The 19772-nt window shown below is 38.5% G+C and overlaps 1 protein-coding gene across 5 annotated transcripts in view; it reads left to right on the forward strand.

Moving 5' to 3' along the window:
- The window catches only part of DOCK10 (dedicator of cytokinesis 10), a 227806-nt gene that overhangs the window by 147864 nt on the left and 60170 nt on the right, over positions 1 to 19772 (forward strand). For all 5 annotated transcript variants that reach the window (XM_037139231.2, XM_053666155.1, XM_053666189.1 and 2 more), the window contains exons 9-18: positions 957 to 1042; positions 1333 to 1416; positions 1516 to 1671; positions 6695 to 6916; positions 7381 to 7503; positions 8679 to 8761; positions 13537 to 13659; positions 16270 to 16349; positions 18117 to 18304; positions 18779 to 18844. In XM_037139231.2, coding sequence (XP_036995126.2) covers positions 957 to 1042; positions 1333 to 1416; positions 1516 to 1671; positions 6695 to 6916; positions 7381 to 7503; positions 8679 to 8761; positions 13537 to 13659; positions 16270 to 16349; positions 18117 to 18304; positions 18779 to 18844 — 1211 coding nt within the window. The remainder of the gene's footprint in view (positions 1 to 956; positions 1043 to 1332; positions 1417 to 1515; positions 1672 to 6694; positions 6917 to 7380; positions 7504 to 8678; positions 8762 to 13536; positions 13660 to 16269; positions 16350 to 18116; positions 18305 to 18778; positions 18845 to 19772) is intronic.

A 19772-nucleotide genomic window follows, 5' to 3' on the forward strand; every position in this document is an offset into this window, starting at 1 on the left:
TTTACAGCCTTTTATTAAATTTAATTAATTAACGTTATGTTCTGTAAGGCAGATACACATTACTTCCTTTTCATTGAAAGGAACACCATGTATGTTTTTTGACCATATTGAGATCAGCTTATGAATATGTGAAAGCTCCATATATTTTATATCCTATTAAACATTTTACAAGAAAAAATTTTTTCAGTCCATCCTAATTCCCTCATGTGGTTCTAATTCACTCTAGGCAAAGAAAAGGGAGCAAGAGAGATGAAAGAAAGGGTGAAAAGAAGGGTAGAAAAACAAGTTTACAACTATGTGGAAGACAAGCTCAGAGTCAGTCAGTCCTCCCAAAGGAAAACTATTTTAAGCACCTTGCACAGCATCATGGTACATTAGGCCCAAAGCATCTTTCAGTTCTAGCAGTCTAAGTATCCCATGCTTTAAAGTGAACAAGTCAGGTGGCAATCAGAAAAAAAACCATTGTTGATTTTAACACCGCTGCTGTGTAGCACAGTAGGTATTTTACATTCATGATTTACTTACTAATAATCAAGTAGAGTATTAATATTTGTAGAGTCTTAGAGAATTCAAGTAATGGAAGCTAGAACTTGGGTTTTAAATTGATGGCCTCAGAGTCAGAATTATCAAAAATATATACAAGAGAACTTTAGTGTGCATTGATGAAGTCAAGACAGCCCCACACATAAATGTGGTATCACAGGGGTTCAGAGTTCCTATGGGCACAGGATGGTGCATGGGAAGAATCCCAAAGAGATCATCAGGAGGTCTGATTTTTCAGCCAACACCTTCTAGCGATATGGACTACTGGAAGCAGGGTACAGTAATGGCATCTGCTCACCAATGTCCATCATTCATCACTCTCGGGTCTAATCCAGTTTTGATATGTAACAGGCCAGAGAAATGTGTGATTCATGAGAATTATTTAATAACCTGTCTTTGTGTATCTTTTCAAGATTCGCTGGATAATTCCGTCACAGGTGAATGCACACCAGAGGAAACAGATTCTTCGGAGAACAGCCTACATCCAGACTTCACAAAAGTAAGAAAGCTGACACAATATATGCAAATAAATTTGTATTGCTTACTAATTAATACTCTCTTGGAAAAGAGTGCTTATTAATGAATACTTTCCTAGAAAATGCTTTTTAAAGATTTAGATGGAGAAACACAACTCAAAAATTAAAAGCATGTTTTTTATAATTTGCCAAGTGTTAACAGATGATATTAAAACTGTGATAATAGTAAGGGGCTACTTCTTGCCCCATGGATGAAGCTTAGCTGTACGTGTCTGGGTATGTAGACACCAAGAGCTAACAGTTTTCTCTGTAGTACCTCACAGAAACCGAAGAGACGGTCAGAGCAACCCGAAACTTGGAGAGGCTAAATCTGTTCTCGATGGACCCAGATATAGACGTAAGCTGGAATTCTTTCTCATACAATTGTGGTTTATAGTTTAGATTTTTTTTATTTGTGATGGATGTTTGTTGAGTAAAACTGTCCAAATTTTTCTAGACCTTGAAACTTCAGAAAAAGGGTCTTTTCGAACCTGAGTCTTTAATCAAACCCTTTGAAGAAAAAGCTGCCAAGAGAATCATGATCATTTGTAAGGCTCTGCACTTCAATCTCCAGGGATGTGTTACGGAGAACGAAAATGACCCGATAACGAATGTAAGTTGCTGTCCTGTTACTTCCTCCATCAGTGGCCAACAGCACACCACCCTGGTCAAAATCTTTCCTGTTCCTGACAATTCCAAGCACAGAGTTAATACCATCTAATGAACCGGGGAATACGACTAACAGCATTTTTCCACATTACAAATGTGCGCAAGTTCTGAAATGGAATTGTCAGTATACTGTCATAAAAATTTTCTGTCAACTTAAAGAAGAATCATCAAAGGGGCCATGTTCCAGCCTATTATTCTTTCCATTAAATCAGCAGAATTTCCTAAGATGTTTCCTAAGATGCTGTTTGTATCTTCTTGGTAGTACTAGAGGTGGCTTTTAAATCGACATTTTTATTTTAATATTTATATGTTAATTTTAATGTGTATAGAATATAATTAAACCCTGGCCAGAGTGGCTTATTTGGTTGGAGCTTCATCCAATAGCCCACAGTGTTATGTGTTTGATTCCTGGTCAGGGCATCTCTCTCTCTCTCTCTCATTCTCTCTCTCTCTCTCAGCAATTAAAAAAAAAGAATTAAAACAAACAAATCAGTCCTGTGATGTCACAGTCATTACTATTTAAGATAAGGCTAAGTAGTGAGCTAAGTAAAATAATATCAGATAAATATTAAATAAAGAATAATAGAGGTGGTGCATGTAAATGGCAGGAAAGAAAGGGGTTCACTGATATTTGGAAAATACTGTGCTGCTCATTAAATCAATACAAGATTCCTTCTTCTGCTAAGTAGACCCCCTTGAGGGTTCTCAGTATTCTAGGGGACAGTTCTCTGCTAATTGTAAATGTACGTGTGGGAAGGCTACACTTTTCGGCATAAACATTATTAAACGTTTCTTTCTATAAAGAAGAAAATAAAGATCACTCATAATCCTACCGTCAGTTAAAAAGTCAGTATAGCAGCATGTTCCCTTGCATTACTTTTTAATACATTCTGTTTTCATTTCTAATAAATCATCTCTCGACTGTCATCTTTCACCTCCAAGGTGAAAACTTGTCTCCAGATCCATGAGGCAGGCCATGTTGCTTGCAGAAGGCAGACACAGCCTTATATTTTCTCCACAAGTTGTGCACACACAATTTCACACAACTTCATTGCCTCTTTGTGGATGGAGACTTGTTAGTTGCGATGGTGAGTGGCTGGCAGAAAGGATGAACTCTTTCAGAAGACCTAACCCCTGTCACCCTTGGGTCTTTTAGCACCTTGCTGATTCCCAGAGCCTCCTTCTCTCTGGTGTAGAACCAGGAAAATGGTCCATGCTGTAGACTTCAGGGCTGATAAGGAGAATCAAGTGCATGCCTCTCCTGAATCAGAATGCCTGACACTTCCTTTCATGATTTCCGCCACTCTGGACAAGTGACTTACTCACAATCCGCTCTTCTGTAGATGGGGATAATAGTAACAGTAACTATTTCAAATTGCTGTGGTGAAGATTAAATGAGGTAATATATGGAAAGTACTCAGACAGTGCTTGGTGCAGAGTAAGCATTCATTAAATAGTAACTTATTTAATATGGAATTGAAATCTGTAAATACCATTCATGCAAATTATTGATGTTTTCAATGTGAAATTCTTGTTGATAAGGAAGCTAAAATTGAAATACATCCCTGGTAAGAATTTTCCCCCATAGGAAGCTTCCTCATATTTTGTAACTGTTACTCTGCACTGAGCACTTAAGAGAGAAAGTTGCTGAAGCCAGGTTTACTCTTCCTCCAGCAAACACATACTCAGTGTATTTCTGGGAGCCGGGTTTATTGTCCACACTGTGGAAACAGCCAGAAACAAAATGGGCAAGCTCCCTGGCCTCTAGAGGTTAGATTTTAAAAAAGAAAAAACAGAGTAATTTAAATTAACAAGATAATTGTACACTGGGTAAAGCTCTTTAAAATAAATCACTAAAGAGAGAGAGATGACACAGAGGAACTAGGGAATGGGTTACTTTGGATAGGGTGGTAGTGCATGGTCTCCTTGGAGGTAACCTTTGAACAGAGACCTGAAGATTGAGAAAGTTGGGTCAGGGGAGAACATTCTAGGTGGAAGAAAGAGCAAGGGCAAATGCCCTGACTCTAGGAAGTCTCGGTGAGATCTAGGCCCTGGAAGGAGATAGTAAGGAGAAGGACAGAATAAGATGAGCTGGGAGGAACAGTAAAAATGTGTAAGATTAGGTGGGATTTCGTAAGCTATGCTGGAGCCTGGATTTATCCTAGGTTTGAGTGGAGCCTATTAAAGGTTCAAAGTACTTTAAAATGATGCAGTCTAATTTGTGTTTTTTAAAACATCCATCGGAAGAATGGATTGAAGGGCACAAGAGTTGATCAGAGAGAGGAGTTTGGAGGTTACTTCCGTAGGCCACTGCCTGGCTTGAACTAGGCATGTCAAGGAAGGAGAGAAGTGGATGGATTTGACTGATTCATTGTGAATTGACCTGACAGGCTTTTCTGATACATTGGATATACAGAGAAGGGGAAGGGAAACATCAAAGATGAGTCCTAGGTTTTTTCTTTGAGCAGTTCTCTGAATAACGGTGCCATTTATTAAGAGGACAAGACTGCAGTAAGAGATTTGGGAGCTATAGGTCAAAAATTCCACTGCAGACACCTTAGGCCTGATAAGCCTATTAGATAGCCAGATTGAGATGTCCATTGAGCAGATTTAAATACAAGTTTGGATCTTAAAGGACTTGCCATGAACAGAGAAATAAACTTGGGAATCTGGCCAAGGCAGTGACCTGGAGGGAATTATCCAGGCATCTCTCCAGAGAGAAGGGGCCGAGAGGCAAACATTTAAATTGTGACTAAGTAGAGACGTGACCAGAGACTAAGAAGGACTGACCATTAAAGTAGAGATAAACCAGGAAAGAGAGAAAGGGCTCCCTCTGTGGAGTGGTGCCGAGTGGCCGAGTGCCTTGAAGCCAGGCAGGAGCCCAGGGCCTGGGGCAGGAACAGAGGGAATGCCAGTGACTGTAGTGGGAGACACCCACGTGGAGTAGAAGCGTTACGGGGTGCAATCAGAACATACTTTCTCATTCAGGATTCAAACAACAATACCAGAAACTTGTTTGTTGAAACTACTATTTGGAAATATCAGAAAAATTTAGCCCAAATGGCAATGTCACTTAATCATCTCATTTAAATGTCATTTAAAATAGTCAATAAATGCTTTACCTCCTCACCAGCCACATCCTTCCAGTGCAATCAGAAAGTTGAGTTTAGAAACTGAAATGCGAAGATAGTGGGTTTTACCTGTCAGTGCCAGGAGCACATGACTCTTTCCATGTAGATCTCTTTCTTTGTACAAAACGTGTATTCCAAAGCTAAGTGTTTGTACTCAGGCCGATCCCCCAAGCAGGAGAACAGGCAGAAGGTCAGAAGTTCTGACTTGCCTGCCCCTCTCACACCTGTCTGCCAGAGGGAAAAGTTGAAGTGCTTTGTGTGTCTCTACAGGTTTAACTTATTTTCCAGTTGATACAAATGGTAAAAAAAAAAAAAAAAAAACACACACAAGGAAACTGCTTTTTAAAATATAATTTCATTATGCTTATAGGCAATGATATAAAAATGATTAAAACAGCATCCCCTTAACTAAACAGCAGTTCGTTATGTAGTGGTGTTATTGTTTAAATCCTTACATATTTCTCAGTGACACTCATCCATATAGTTACTTTTAAACTCACTGTTTCCAAGTCAATGAGCATGTTTTTAAATTAATTGAAGTATTTCTCTAAGTTGCTAAAGAGCCAAGTACTATATTTAATGAATGAGCTTCTTGATAAGAACACCCTAACAGAACTTTTTTTGAGGAGAAAACTATTAAATAGCATGTAATTTTTTAGTCCGCCATTGGAAATTCAGGTTGATGGTTTTATAGTACAAAATATTTCTTCGACAGTAAGAATCAATTCCAAAAACCTGAACTAACAAAGCTGCTTCACAGCGGAGTGACATCTGAAATGTCATGTTCTTGAATTTTTTAAAGAAAATGCAAAATTCTAAACATAAGAAGCCTACAACTCAATTTGTTAGGTTTTCAAGGCACTTTATTAAACAAATCCTTATTGAAAAGCAAGTGATTCCAAGAGTCAGATCTGACCTTTCCGTTGAAAAGATGGGTTAGAAGAAATAACTGAATCGCTGCGTGAGATTTAATATCTGATGTTATTATCAATGTAGGTCATTGGTTTCCAGTCACTAAGCAGAAATGAAAATCAAAATGCAGCAATTTATAAAAAAATAATGATTTTTCCTTTGACCTTCAATGTGCTTTGAGTTCCTACCTGAATTATTTTTGAGTAATTTTTGAGTTTTTCAACTCAGCAGTCTACCACTCCTACAAACCAGGAGTTTTTATTAAATAAATTATATTGGAGAAGTAGAAAACATTTACTTTTTAATTATCTTATTTAAAAAAATAAACTACTGAATTTTATTGTAGCTGTGTTATTCTATTTAGCTTCTAACAGTAAAACATCTGGTAAGTATTGCTGATATCAAGAAATTAAGCTGAAACCCTTGTCATAAACTAGACATATTAGTACCTTTGAAAGAACATGAAGTATCTATTAAACGTCCAGGAAACCCACAGCTTGAGTGATTCTGTACAGTGATGAACTCTGTCATAATTTGGTTTGGGAGTATAACCTGCTTGACCACAGAATGTTGGCAGATGACAGGTATCAAATTAAGTAGCATAAACAGAAGTAAAGATATTTTCATAGGGATATTCCAGCCTTAAAGGCCTGTATTTAACTACATATAAATTATTATTATACATGTATGTAATATGTAAGTACATAAACATAGATTAATTTCCACCCAGGTTTTATTTAAATCTGTTGTGTTTGACGTTTTTCTCGTTGAAAAGCCATTCTTTTCTGAATCTTTCTTTTTCACTGTTTATGATCATCCGGCAGCATTTTTTAAAATTTAGCAGTTTTTGGTTTAGGCGGGATGTTTTATTTGTGTGTTTGGTTGGTTTTTGTCAAAACCACGAGTTCTCTCTTTTTCCCGCAGATTGAGCCTTTCTTCGTGAGCGTGGCACTTTACGACCTCAGAGACAGCAGGAAGATTTCCGCCGATTTCCACGTGGACCTAAACCACACGGCTGTCAGGCAGATGCTGCCAGGGCCCCCCGTGGCACTGGAAAACGGAAACGTGGACACGCTCCCTCCACGACAACCAGAAGAACCTCACGTCAAGGGCTTTCCGGAGGAATGGTTGAAATTCCCAAAGCAGGTGGCACTTTTGTTTACTCGTGGTGGGACAGAAAACGCTATCCCATTGTTCTTAGCTATACTGTACATAAGACGAGCAATTTTCCAAATAAAAATTTCCTTAAAGCTCTTCTTTTTTATCATGTTTTATTGTTTATTCTATTACAGTCGTCCCGATTTTCCCCCATTTGCCCTCCTCCACCCATCCCACCTCCCGCTTCTGCAGTCAGTTCCCACACTGTTGTCCTTGCCCTTAGATCATTCATCCACGTTCTTTGTCTAGTCCCTCCCCCTTCTTCCGACCTCCATCCCCCTCCCCCCACTCTGGTCAGTGTCAGTCTGTTCCATGTCTCCATGCCTGTGGTTCCATTTTGTTCATCAACTTATTAAAGCAATTCTTAAAAAAAAACCTAGAGTGTTGAAAGTCTTCAGCATGGTTTTCTGGATGCTTATTAACTTATTAATTCTAATTTTTTTTGTACATAGGCTATATTCTCTGTAAGCAATCCACATTCTGAAATAGTTTTGGTGGCCAAAATTGAGAAAGTATTAATGGGAAATATTGCAAGTGGTGCTGAACCTTACATTAAGAACCCAGACTCCAACAAGGTAATGTACAATATTTTCACACAGAATTTCAATTGATTTCAAGAAATAAAATCACATTGCCTGATGAATTATCAAGTTTGATAAATGTAAGTCTCGAAATTTTATTTCACTTATTAGTGAAATCAGTATTCGTTGGCAAAATCTAGAAGTGTATATGCTTTGTTAATGCTTTGTGATGCAGCAGTTTTTGACTTTTGATAGTCTATTAGGAGATATAAATGTAAATATGGATAAAGCTTTAACTGCAAGGATCAAAGTGTTAATAATGATGAAAAGTTAGGATTAATCTGATTGAAAACAAATTAATTAAGACATCAGTAACAAACAAATTACTAAGACATCAGTAATGCTGATGGGAAAATAAATGAAAAAGGAAGTTAAGTAATTGCATATCAAATTATAATAGCATTTAAGTGAAGAAAGAAAAATACTGAAAGTTCTTTGAATGGTGGGACCACTGGTCTTTTTTCTTTAATAATTGAATGTTACTGTTTAATAGAAAATAAATATAAAAAGTCTATATTTTCCACACAAAGGGAATATAATGAGAAAGTAATGTGTTAAGAATTGAATTTGAGCATATGTAATCATTTATGGCAGAGCCTGACAGATCTCTGAGATTTAAAGTTTGACAAACTGTGATTGTGGGCAAATCCAGCCTGCCATCTGTTTTTGTAAATAAAGTTTTATTGAAACACAATCACACTTATTCATTTATGGATTGTCTCTGGCTGCTTTCCTGCTCCAGGAGCAGAGTTGAGAAGTTGAGACAAAGACCATATGGCCCAGTGTATTTACTGTATGACCCTTAACAGAATAATTTTGCAGAATGCTGACATAATAAATAAAACATTGGACCAACTGTGGGTGTGAATTTGATAACATTTTCCACTTAATATTGTAAGGTTTTTGAAGTCAGAAGAAAGGGAACAAGTTGGTATTGCAAGACAAAGTTTTTTTCTGTATTTGAAATTTCCAAGTGAAAAAGAAAGAAAAACATAATACAGCAGTTTGAAGATGAAGGCTCTTCATTTGGCTCTTTAAGGGGCACATCTGGGGGCTAGTGAGGTGGAATTGCACTGAGTTTCAATGTAAGAAGACGTAGACAAGTGTCAGTATTTTACATGGGCGGTTTGTAAAGTGATGTTCTGAACAATATATTATTTTTTCCTCAGTCTGCACAAAAGATACTCAAATCCAACAGGCAGTTCTGCAGCAAGTTGGGAAAATACCGCATGCCGTTTGCTTGGGCCGTGAGGTATGTCGACAATTGCAACCAACAGATTAGAAACACACTTAGAGTCTGCATTGAAAACTTCTGTTACCCACTACTGAAATAACAAGTAACCTCCATGTTACCTGTTATTTTTAATATACCAACATCCAGAATAAGGCTAATGTGTTCATCTTTCTAAACCTCTTGAGCTCCCCAGAAATATATTTTACAAGAAAATTTGAGCAAGACAGCTTAGAGGAGACTGGGACTGTGGCGTGCATATGGTGTGAGTGTAAGCAGCTATGCCATGGGTTCTTGATAGGATCAAATCAAAGTCATAAAGTGTTTATTATATATATATATATTTGGTTCATCAAACACTTGCTATTGTATCATCCCTGAGAATTTGGTGTGCATAAAATTCAGATGAACATACTATGATTTCTTAGGCATCTGCATATTTTCATCTATGCATAGAGCACAGGTCTATATATATATGGATGTCTAGATGAAATGATTGATCATTGCAACTCTCTTTGATTTGCGTGCTGATTAGCACCCAGATTTATCACTACCAATCGGAAATGCTGAGTTCCATGGACACTGATGGCAGACTCATCTTCCTGAAAATACAACCTCTGCATAAAGAACAAAAGTTCTTTTTGGGGGTCTGCTCCAACATCCATTATTATTGTCCTTGAATCTCTTTGCATCTTTATTAGTATAAGAATTTTTAAAGGAGGACGAGGTTGGCGTAGACATAAGGAAAAAACGGTCCGCAGCACACAAACCAAGTGAACTAAAAGTGCTGCAAAAAGGGGCAGCCTGTCAAGTATTCATCTGAATGTTGATCACATTGTCCCAATGGAAGTGACTTTAAAATTCAAAGGAAGAGAAAACCTGCTACTTGTGCAGGTTACTTTGGGTCTCAGAGTTCCCAGTGATGAGCATAATCAGAGTCAATTCATCGACATTTGTTGTGGTTTTGAGGGTGCTACTTAAAGTTGGGACAGGTGAGTGCAGGGAAGAGAAATGTGGAAGTCCAGGCAGCAGGGCACTAATGGAGTCCCACTAGCCTCCAAGAACTAGTTTGCTCTAAGGCAGCTTTGACGCAAGGGAGAAGGAGACCAGGCCCAGTACTCTGATAGACAGGGTCTAGATCAGGCCACTAGGTAGAGATTGCAATTTAAGACTGTAACTTTGGGCAAATTTCCTTTCAAATTCTCAGGGTCCCCACCTGCAGAATGAAGCTGACAATACTTATCTTATGGGCAATACTTATCTCAGGTGTGAAAGCACACTGTATAAGTAGATCATAAACATCACTTTATCTCCCTCTCCTCTCTCTCCCTACGAAGACAATTATGCCAGGATATTCTGCATGAAAAAGGTGTTAGTGAAATTTACTCAACCCTCTATGATAAAGTTAATGGTTTTTATTTCTCATAAGGTTCAAAAGACAGGATAACTTATCATTGGCTGCTCAAACTTTTGTTGATAAGTATTCCCAGCAGTTTCCACAAGAAAACCTGCTGCGAAAAATGAAAGCAGGATATCCCTTGGCAAAAGTGAAATATTCCAATATAGCAAAATTATGGTGGTGGCCATATTTTCTCTTTAAGGATCCAGAGTTGTGCTAAGGTTTTAGAAGCAGGCATTTTAGAACCAGCGCTGGGTGTGAAATCTCAACTCTCTTTACTAGGCAAGAGAACTTAAGCAAGTACTTATGGTCTGTCTTTACCTCAAGTTTTTTAGATGTACAACAGAGGAATTATGGCACCTAATTTACTATTGCAGGGATTACTGAGCAGTTATGTGTACCTAGTAAATAATAGCCACTATTAGAAGTCATTATTTCCATATGATTATTATGAAGTCTCTTGTGAAGATCATATTCACCTCAACAAGTCTCCCTTTCTAGTAAATTTTGGGCAAATACTGTGAGAGAAATAGGTAGAAGAATTTGCCCATCATAGAGCAGTAAGGGGAAGTAACAATCCTATTTTGAAGTTGTCCAGTGACATATGTTGGATGAAAGACAGACAAAGTTCCTACGAAGTTCCATTGGCCATAACACCAATGATGAAAGTAATTATGTCTCGGACAGGAAAGCCAGCAAAACCACAAGCTCATGCTGCACAAATGCTTGATTAGTGGTTTGTTTGTAGGTTAGGAAACAGTATATACCACCAATTTGCGTATATACAGTTATGCTTTCGATTGACATAAACATCTCTAACAATTGAGAAAAATGGTACACTGCTAAAGATTTTATGTTTGACCACTTCCATTATCTAGCCACAAAATAAGTATAAGATACACTCAAAGAAGATTTTAATGTTCCCTTTATTATGTGGAAGGGTTTCAAATAAATGTGACCGAATCAGAGAAGGACTTGTTATTCATCTCGTTTTGACATAAGCCAGCTTTCTGACATATTTCAACACCCTATTGTTACTGTTAACTCTCAGGCTACTTCTCCTTTCTATTATATTGTCCAGATGGCCATTTATTTTCACAATATAGCTTTGAGTGTACCCTAAGACAGTTTGACCCTTAAAACCACTGCCACTAAAAAGCATAGCAGTGATAGTTTAGCATATGACCATGTTTTTACCCAGAAGGAATCATCCCACCCACCACAACCCACAGATGCTCATTGCCATGAACATTTTATCTGAGATTAGTCTCGTGCATGTTCTTGTCTTTGACACCAGCGATGGTGTCATTTTACAGCAAAAATGTGTATCCTTGGGCTAGGTAAAGAGAATGCATTCAGATGGCTACATAGGGTGTTTTCCACTCACTGCTTCTGGAGAAAAATCAACCTGTACAAACATCTCATGTTGTTAAATGGAACCCTCTCTGTGCATCTCACCCCCAGAATCCAATGTGCCTGAATCCACGCCAAGACTCTTTTTGTTTTCTTTGGCTCTGTTTCATGTAGCATTCCAAATGGACCAATGCACAACCCTGAATCTTTTGTTAATGAGACTAGAATAGAAATCTTATTTCTATATTTCTACATTTAAAGAACATGCACAGTGCAACAGCATCCCCACCAAATGAATCTTCGGCCTCTGTTTGAATCTCTCCAATGACAGAGTCAAGTGCACTCCACTGTGCTTCCTCCTGTCTTTCTGTAGCTCTCATGATTAGAAAAGGCATCTTGTAAAAATTGTTTTTAAACTGCCCCATCATCACTTTTATGTTTTGTTTTCCATAGCCATAAACAAATATGCCAATTCGTTCCTTACATCATGGCTGCTCATGCTGCTTATGACAAGCTCTCAGGGACACTGAGGCTTCTATCCCTTTGGCTAAAGGTCGCATTTCCCTCAATCATACCCCAAATGTCATGATTCAAGACCTTCACCATATACTGATTACTGTTCAGCTGCGGCAACTGGAACGAGGCCATATCCCAAGCATCCTCTAACCATCTGTGTAAATGAGTCAGCCCTGTGTTCTCTTGCCAGTTAGCACATTTACCAAGCAAAGACGGGGTGTCTGGTGCTGTACTCCTTGTTCTCTTTACAAGGTGCCCCCGTGCAAGGGAGCTATTTCCAGGGCAGAGCTGTGTTAAGAGGAAAAGCGAGTTATGCAACTCATGTCTATCAATGTATTTGCAGTGGCTGATTAATTTTTTTTAAATCCTATTCAGGCTCAGTTAACTTCCTCTCATGTTGGGAAATTCATCATATTTGTTTCAACATGTCAGGCACTCGAATTAAAGCCCTCTATTATATTTAAATTAAAAAAACTTCAAGTTAAATATTTTCATTCTGCTTCTTCAGTGTTATCTGATAGGGGACCTTTTTTCCCTTACTTAGTGCTTAACAGAGAAAAATGAGAAGAAAGATTGAAGGAGTCTAAAAATATCATTCAGACAAATTCCTGGCACATTTTCTATATTATTTGACATTAAAGCTCTGTGATAAGGTAGCCATTTAAATGACCATTTCAGCCTGAGCACTGAAACCTGTGGTTAATTTAAAAAGTAATAAAATAGTCTAGTTATGGCCTTTAAGTTAGGAGAAATAAAAATTCAGCATATCTCTAACAGAAAAATCAATTACACATGCATCTACTTTTCTTCAGGAAGCACAGAATGATGAATTATGAGGAGGAAAATCTGGCATTAGCCACGCTGTGTATACTAGTTTGTCAGAAAGTGTTGCCTTACCTTACCATATTATTTGGGTGAAAGCGATTTACATATTTTAACTAAATCTTTGTAGTTGCAATGAAATGGATCAAGGAAGGAAATAAATGGCTTAGATTCATGGCAGTCTCATTATTTAATACAAAATTCTGACTCAAGTATTCTTCATTTCATATTTGTCTCTATCCTTATATTTAGGACTTGGCACACTTATCTCCATGAAAATGTCTTAAGAATCAGGCCCTCGCTGCCCACATTCACAATCTCATCCCTTTTCTATGCTTGTAAAAGCTAATGAGACCAGTCAACAGAAGTCGCCCTGGCTTGCTCAGGAAATAATGACAAAGGACCAACACATTCATTCCTTTTCAACTTCTCAAATACTCCAAGATTTTGATATGTTACTAAATCACAAATAAATGTTGTTGTAATAATGAACTGCTATCACTTCAGATACGAAGTTGAAAATAAAAATTTAAGTTGAAATACAGTACATAAATAAAACTTTTATCTAAGAAGTTTTCTTGTATTTTCAGTTGATAAATATTTTATAACAGAAGTTTTTTTCATTATAAATGGGAAACTTAATCATTTTAATCACCTTAAAAACCAACCTAAAATACCAACCTAAATAAGTATTCTTTTCTTTCAGGTCAGTATTTAAGGACAACCATGGAAATGTGGACAGAGACTCCAGATTTTCACCATTGTATAGACAAGAAAGTAGCAAGATTTCAACTGAAGACCTACTTAAACTAGTGTCAGATTATAGAAGGTAGGATTTCAGGGGTACTCTTGAAATTCACATAAATCAACAGCATTGCTACTATTGATTCATATATGCATAAATAATACTTGGTTGCCTTATTCTCAAATGTCCAAATTGCTCCAGAGAGCAGATGGTTTGCAGATGACATCACATATACCCACGTAACACCACAAGAGTATATTGGCCAGAGTTATGTGGCAGCAGTGTGAAACATTAAACTGTATCGGTTACCTCTTGCTACGTAACAAATAACCCCAAAACTTGGCTTCTCACAATAGCAATGTCACTGATTTTATTCCTGCATCCATAATGTGAACACAGCTAGATGAGGGGCATCAGTTGGACGAGGTTTGCTAGAGCCAGAGGATGTGCTTTGAAGGCGGCGCACTTACCAACTGCTAAGTGGGTGCTGGGTGTTGGCTGAAAACTCACTGGAGCTGATGGCCAAAGACCTTGGGTCTCACCCATGGACCCTCTCCAAGAGCTACTACGGCTTTCTCTTGGCTGGGTTCTAGGGGTAAGTGTCCCAAAAGATAAAAAATGATTACTGCCGGTTTCTTAACGTTAGAGCTGAGAAAGTGCCCCAGAGCCATTTCTGCCATAATGTACTGTCAAGTTGGCACAGAGCCTAGATTCAGATGAAGGGGACGTAGGCACCGCTAAGTAAGAAGAGAGTTAAGGAATTTTAGAGCTATGCTTTGAAATTTCACAGAGCAATTAATTGCTGTGCATACGATAATTTATATGTCTGTCATTCAAATGCTTTTGGAAAAAATCATAGAAGTTAGTGCTAAAAAGAAAAATTCAAAAGCCACGATTGAAAAATGAACGAACATGCATTCACTATCTTATGACAATAAGATCTTTCATGACAAGCAACTTCTCTTAACTTGTTATACCCTATCACACAAAGGATTCTTGTACCCGCTGCCCCTTTCCCAAATGTTCACTCTCTGCCTCCCCATCTCAGAGTCGTCTGTTATCAATTCATTTTGTTCGTCCAAAATGAAAATAATACATCACTATGAAACAAGCATGATTAATATTCTCTGTATCTTCCGCAGAGGAGGCATTTCTCTTTAACTATAAGGGAAGTTTTCCTAATGATTTTGCTGTTGTTCTGCAAAGTAACGAAAGCTTTCTTAGAAAGCAAAATAAAGGTGAGAGAGAAAATCCTGGAGGAGACCCTGAACCAATATTCCTTGGTTGTGATATTCGCTACATAGGGAGATCTCCTAAACCTTGACTCCTGGACAAAAGCCCCGCATTGGCCTTCCCGCCGCTACCACGTGGGAATTAAAAGTGCTTTTTCTCTGTGCTCTCCTGCCCGTGTGCTGAAGCATGAGAAGTTGCAGTGCTGAGAAGGGAACGGTCCCGTGTTACCAGTGCATAGCAAAGACACTTTCCACAGTGGCAGTTAGAGGGCATCTTGAACACCCAGTGCCATTCTGGGGGGACAGTAGATCCTGTCATAGGCACTACACACCTGTGGCACTTACTCTCAGTATCGTGCCGATAAATGTTTACCACTGACCCTCCGGGAGGGAAAACTGATTTATACCGATGGCCAATTTCTATGGTGAAAATTCTTTTACCATTGCAGATTTTGAGCCACCATTAGGTCTCCACCAAATACGGGACTGGGAAGAAATGTGCACACTGTGATGTAACATTGCCACCATAGAGACAGATGTAAACAATCTCAAGATTATGAGTAATCTTATCATGCAGTATAATAATTACTAAGTGATGAATTTCTAGGAGTACTTATTACCTTGAGGCTTAGTATAATTTGTTTAGTGGTAAGTGTATATAATTTCATTTTTAGTAATGGCTGTGTTTAACAATCAGCAGGCAAAACAAGGGAAAATTTAACAATCATCTCTCACAAGCTGGGAAGAGCTGGCTCTGGCCTACCGCTCTAATTATTCTACCTGTCAAAGTAGATCTCCCAAAAGAGAGAACACTGGAAGCAGTCACTTTCACTTCATCGTAGAAAATGTCGGGCGAGAAGGTGCTTGTAGGGAGAGAGGGGGGAGGAAATGCAAGGACTCAGTGGAGTCAGGATTCAGGACTCAGAGTGACTGCAGGGCGGGGACCTGCGGGAATGGAGCGCTGGAGGCCGACAGAACCGAGAACGGGCAGAGGCTCCTTGACCTCCTGGGCTGTTGGTGAGGAGGAAAAAAGCACACTTGTTGCCCTTAGCACTTGTGCAGAGACCAGTGCTACTCCTCAGACTTCTTCAGACAGCTTATGACAGCGAGTCACTGACAGCAGTTCTAGGCCTTTCTGTTACTGAGAATTGTGTACCCACTGTCACACTTCTTTGGCCACTTACATAAATGTGATCAGGAATAGGTCCAAATAAATGTATAGCATTCTTCAGAATATCTGTAACTTGACCCCTGCCTGATTTTTATTTGTATTGGCAAGAGCACATAAATTTTAGTTTCCAAACTCAAACTAGCTACATAAAGTCCTTCACGAGATTGGTTAGGGCCCTGCTGTTTACTGTCATCAAAGCTCAGAATGACAGTTGACTGTTTTTCTCCTTGACAACTAGAATAATTCAGTGTGTGTGTCTGTGTGTGTCTGTATGCTGGCATACTTTCACAGGGCTGACAGAACAAGCAAATTGCAGACCATCCCCGGAAGCCTGGAGATTGCTGTTGACAACATTCCTTTGGAGCATCCAAGTATGATGATGATGACGATGATGTCATAGTTTGCTTGTAGAGTTTTGAATAGTTAGTTGGTTAAATGGTTGGTTACAAAGTTTTATTGGGATTTTTTTCCTCTAAGTTTAAGATACACGGAATTTATTACCTTGTAGAAATTGCAGGCTTCTTATTTCTTTATTAAGACTATAAGTATAGTAGGACAAGAATTATATTCAGGGTAACCTAATAATTGTCTGGTATGCACCATGCACCCAGCAAGGTATTAAATTATATCATTTAATCCTCAAAACTTTGAAGGATTACAAATGGGGAAAGTCAGGTTCAGAGAGACTGATAAACTAGTAACCCATGATAGGAGAATCTGTACTCTTTCCAGTTGCTCAGACTCTGATGCACAGCTGGTTCTGCCCGAGCAGCGTGAACACCAGGCCCAGCCACCCAGGAACCACACAGGACGAGAGCTAGGGTATCTTCAGACTCGGTTGTCACACAGAAAGCTTCCGTTTTTTTCAGACTGGGGTCAGAAGTCCTATTTATGTCAGCACCGAGTTGAATTTCAGAGAGAGCTTTGAAGAACACATAGATAAGAGTTCCAGAATTTATTTCTTAAGGAGTGAGATCGGCTTTCATTTTGCTATTTCTGATAATGCCTCTGAGTGACTTTCTCAGTGATGCAAAGGATGAATCCAGGCATCCTAAAAGGAATGACACACAGTAGGGCCATTGCCACAGGAAATCTGAAACACCATTAGCACTGTTAAGATTTTCATTCTTATGCTTTTCCCACAAATCATTTTAATATAAAATAAAATGAGGATTCTGACTTAAGCTGTGTTCCAAATCACTTTTGTATTGATTGGCATGAAAAAAGCAGAGGATAAATGCAACCATTTCCTCTCCATGATATGTGGGATGTGGCTTTTATTACCTAACGAGAGAGAAAGCTAAATATTCTCTTTGCAAGGACCCTAGGGCATTAGAGAAATTCAAACAAATGATAAAAATATTATCATTGATTTTTGAACAGAAAACATGTCATCTGATTCCCAAGCATATTTAGTTAATGATTTTGTTATTTTGAACACAGAAAGATTCCAGATGGGATAAAGGAAGGTTGAAGGCCTTGCTACCTTCAACCTCCATAACTTCAGCCTCCAAATTATTTAGTGACTGAAGTTTTGATTTATAAATCCCTCATGGTCTTTTTTTCCTCTCTTACCTGCAAGATTCTATTTTAAAAGATTGTAAAAACTAAAAAGAAAAATATATTTTATCTAATAATGCAGGGGGTGTTCAGATCCATGTTGCGAAATCGCTCTTTACAGGAAAATGCTCCTAACCCATTCACATTGTCAGTAGTAGACCCAGGTCTACTGACATTGAACCAGGTCCCATTCCAATGTATCTCCGCAGCTGCATTACTTTCACAGTATCGTGCTAAAGGTCAGTGGGGTGGTTCACATCTCATACACCTGGTGAGTGGGCTCAGAGGATCAGTAGCTAAATTTACTCTTTATACCAAGCTTAATACAAAAAGAAAATAATTATAAACCCACCCAAAAGATTTTCTAGTTTTTAAGGCATCAATTTCTGCAGTAAATGCACGGTTTGATTGTCTACCCTACCTAATTCTTAAAAACTTTTCACACTAGCCTAATTAAATGCAAATTGGTATAAAAGAATGGAATTTCTATTTTGAGTGAGTTAGTTTTAAAATACGTTAAGTATTTTACTTTAAAAAATCATATGAAATAACAAACTCTTATTTTCTGATTTTTAAAGACTGTGTAACATCGTCCTTTATCCCCGTCAAGCCTTTCGATGTGACGGCTCAACCAGAACCCACAGTGGAGGTGGAAGAATTTGTTTACGACTCGACCAAGTATTGCCGTCCCTACAGAGTCTACAAAAATCAAATTTACATTTACCCCAAGCACCTCAAGTACGACAGCCAGAAATGTTTTAACAAGGTATGATATGTTTCTGAAATGTTATCCTCTCTCTCTACTATTTTTAGACCATGTAAAGATGGTTTCTTGGAAGGTCAAATACAGATTACTACAGTTCATCACTTTGGAAATGAAAACAATTTGAAGAAAATGCTTAATAAAGGGCAGTGATGAGTTTCCCCTTCAAAGTGCAAAGGATGCATATTTATAACCTTTCCAAATCAGCCATAAATAATGTTGCTATAGACTTCTCTTTAGTTTCTTAAGATTCTCTGAAAATAGCATGCCTGCCCCCTTTTAATATGAAGCTTTTTCTTTTAAATAATCTCTCCAAATCCTTCTGCTATTTCTGAGCACTTAGATGTCATGAGAAAGCATTGGGCGGTCTACATTTTGGGGGTTTAATTCAAAACTACTTATATGAGGCACTTAGATTGTTTTTGGTGTTATGTTAGAGGCTGTTACAATTTCCATTTTCCCTCGCTGTAATTTCAGGCACGAAATATAACCGTGTGCATTGAATTCAAAAATTCCGATGAGGAAGGTGCCAAGCCCATGAAGGTAGGCCAAGTCCACCAGGGGAAGCAGCGTTAAAGAAGCAGGCAGGTGCTGAGGTTCTCTCTGCCAGTGAGGGGCTTCAGATTTGTTTTAAATTTGCTAAAATATACCTGATTTAATGGCTATGATTAACTAGATCTATTAGAACTTCCACACTTGTAGCTATACTTAGCTGTTCATGATTGGGGAAAAAGAGCAAACCATTTTACTGTGAAATAATTGCAAGGATTCCCCTCTGGAAGACTTTGTCATTTTTTGAAAATTGGCCACCCTCTCAATTCAGCATGCTTGATTTCAAGTGCCACATCCCAGCTAGCCTTCATGCGGCCTGTGTGGAAAGGTTGCTGCAGAGGGGCCTGATGGCCAGTGCAGCGGGCCCGTGACACACTCACGTTTGTGGAAGGTGGCCTGAGGAGCTGGGAAATGGCTTTGGGAAGTGAGCTCCACATGTTGGTCACGAGATTTAAAAAGATCAATAAAGCTATGAGATATATATGATCTGTGCTGTTTTAACCGACAAAGCTGCAACCGGGTGGCATTTGTCAGAGTTCATATTTGATATACACTGTATTTATTTGATGGGCTTCAAACATAAAAGAATCTATAAAACAGAGAGGAAAATTGTTTCTAGTTGCCCAGCGGCCACATCTCCCCATTTTCAGGCAATCAGAGCAATGAGATAGTAAAGGACAAAACGAATTGGTAACGAATCCCCACAGTCATCTGAGATCATCTCTGAAAACCTTCTGTTTTCAGACACTAATCACATTCTCCGTGTCAGAAGGTCTGCAGCATTATTCAGAAGAATAACAATCAATTCGAGTGACTGAATGAATCAGGCCATGGAGAGATTTCCTTAAAGTAGTCTTGAGCCACTCTCCGCTCCCACAGGTTCCAGACTCCACAATAGCATCAGCATCAGGAGAGAAAA

Source organism: Artibeus jamaicensis, unplaced genomic scaffold, assembly GCF_021234435.1.
Source record: "Artibeus jamaicensis isolate MK-2021 breed Jamaican fruit bat unplaced genomic scaffold, CSHL_Jam_final contig_1015, whole genome shotgun sequence".
Lineage (NCBI taxonomy): Eukaryota > Metazoa > Chordata > Mammalia > Chiroptera > Phyllostomidae > Artibeus > Artibeus jamaicensis.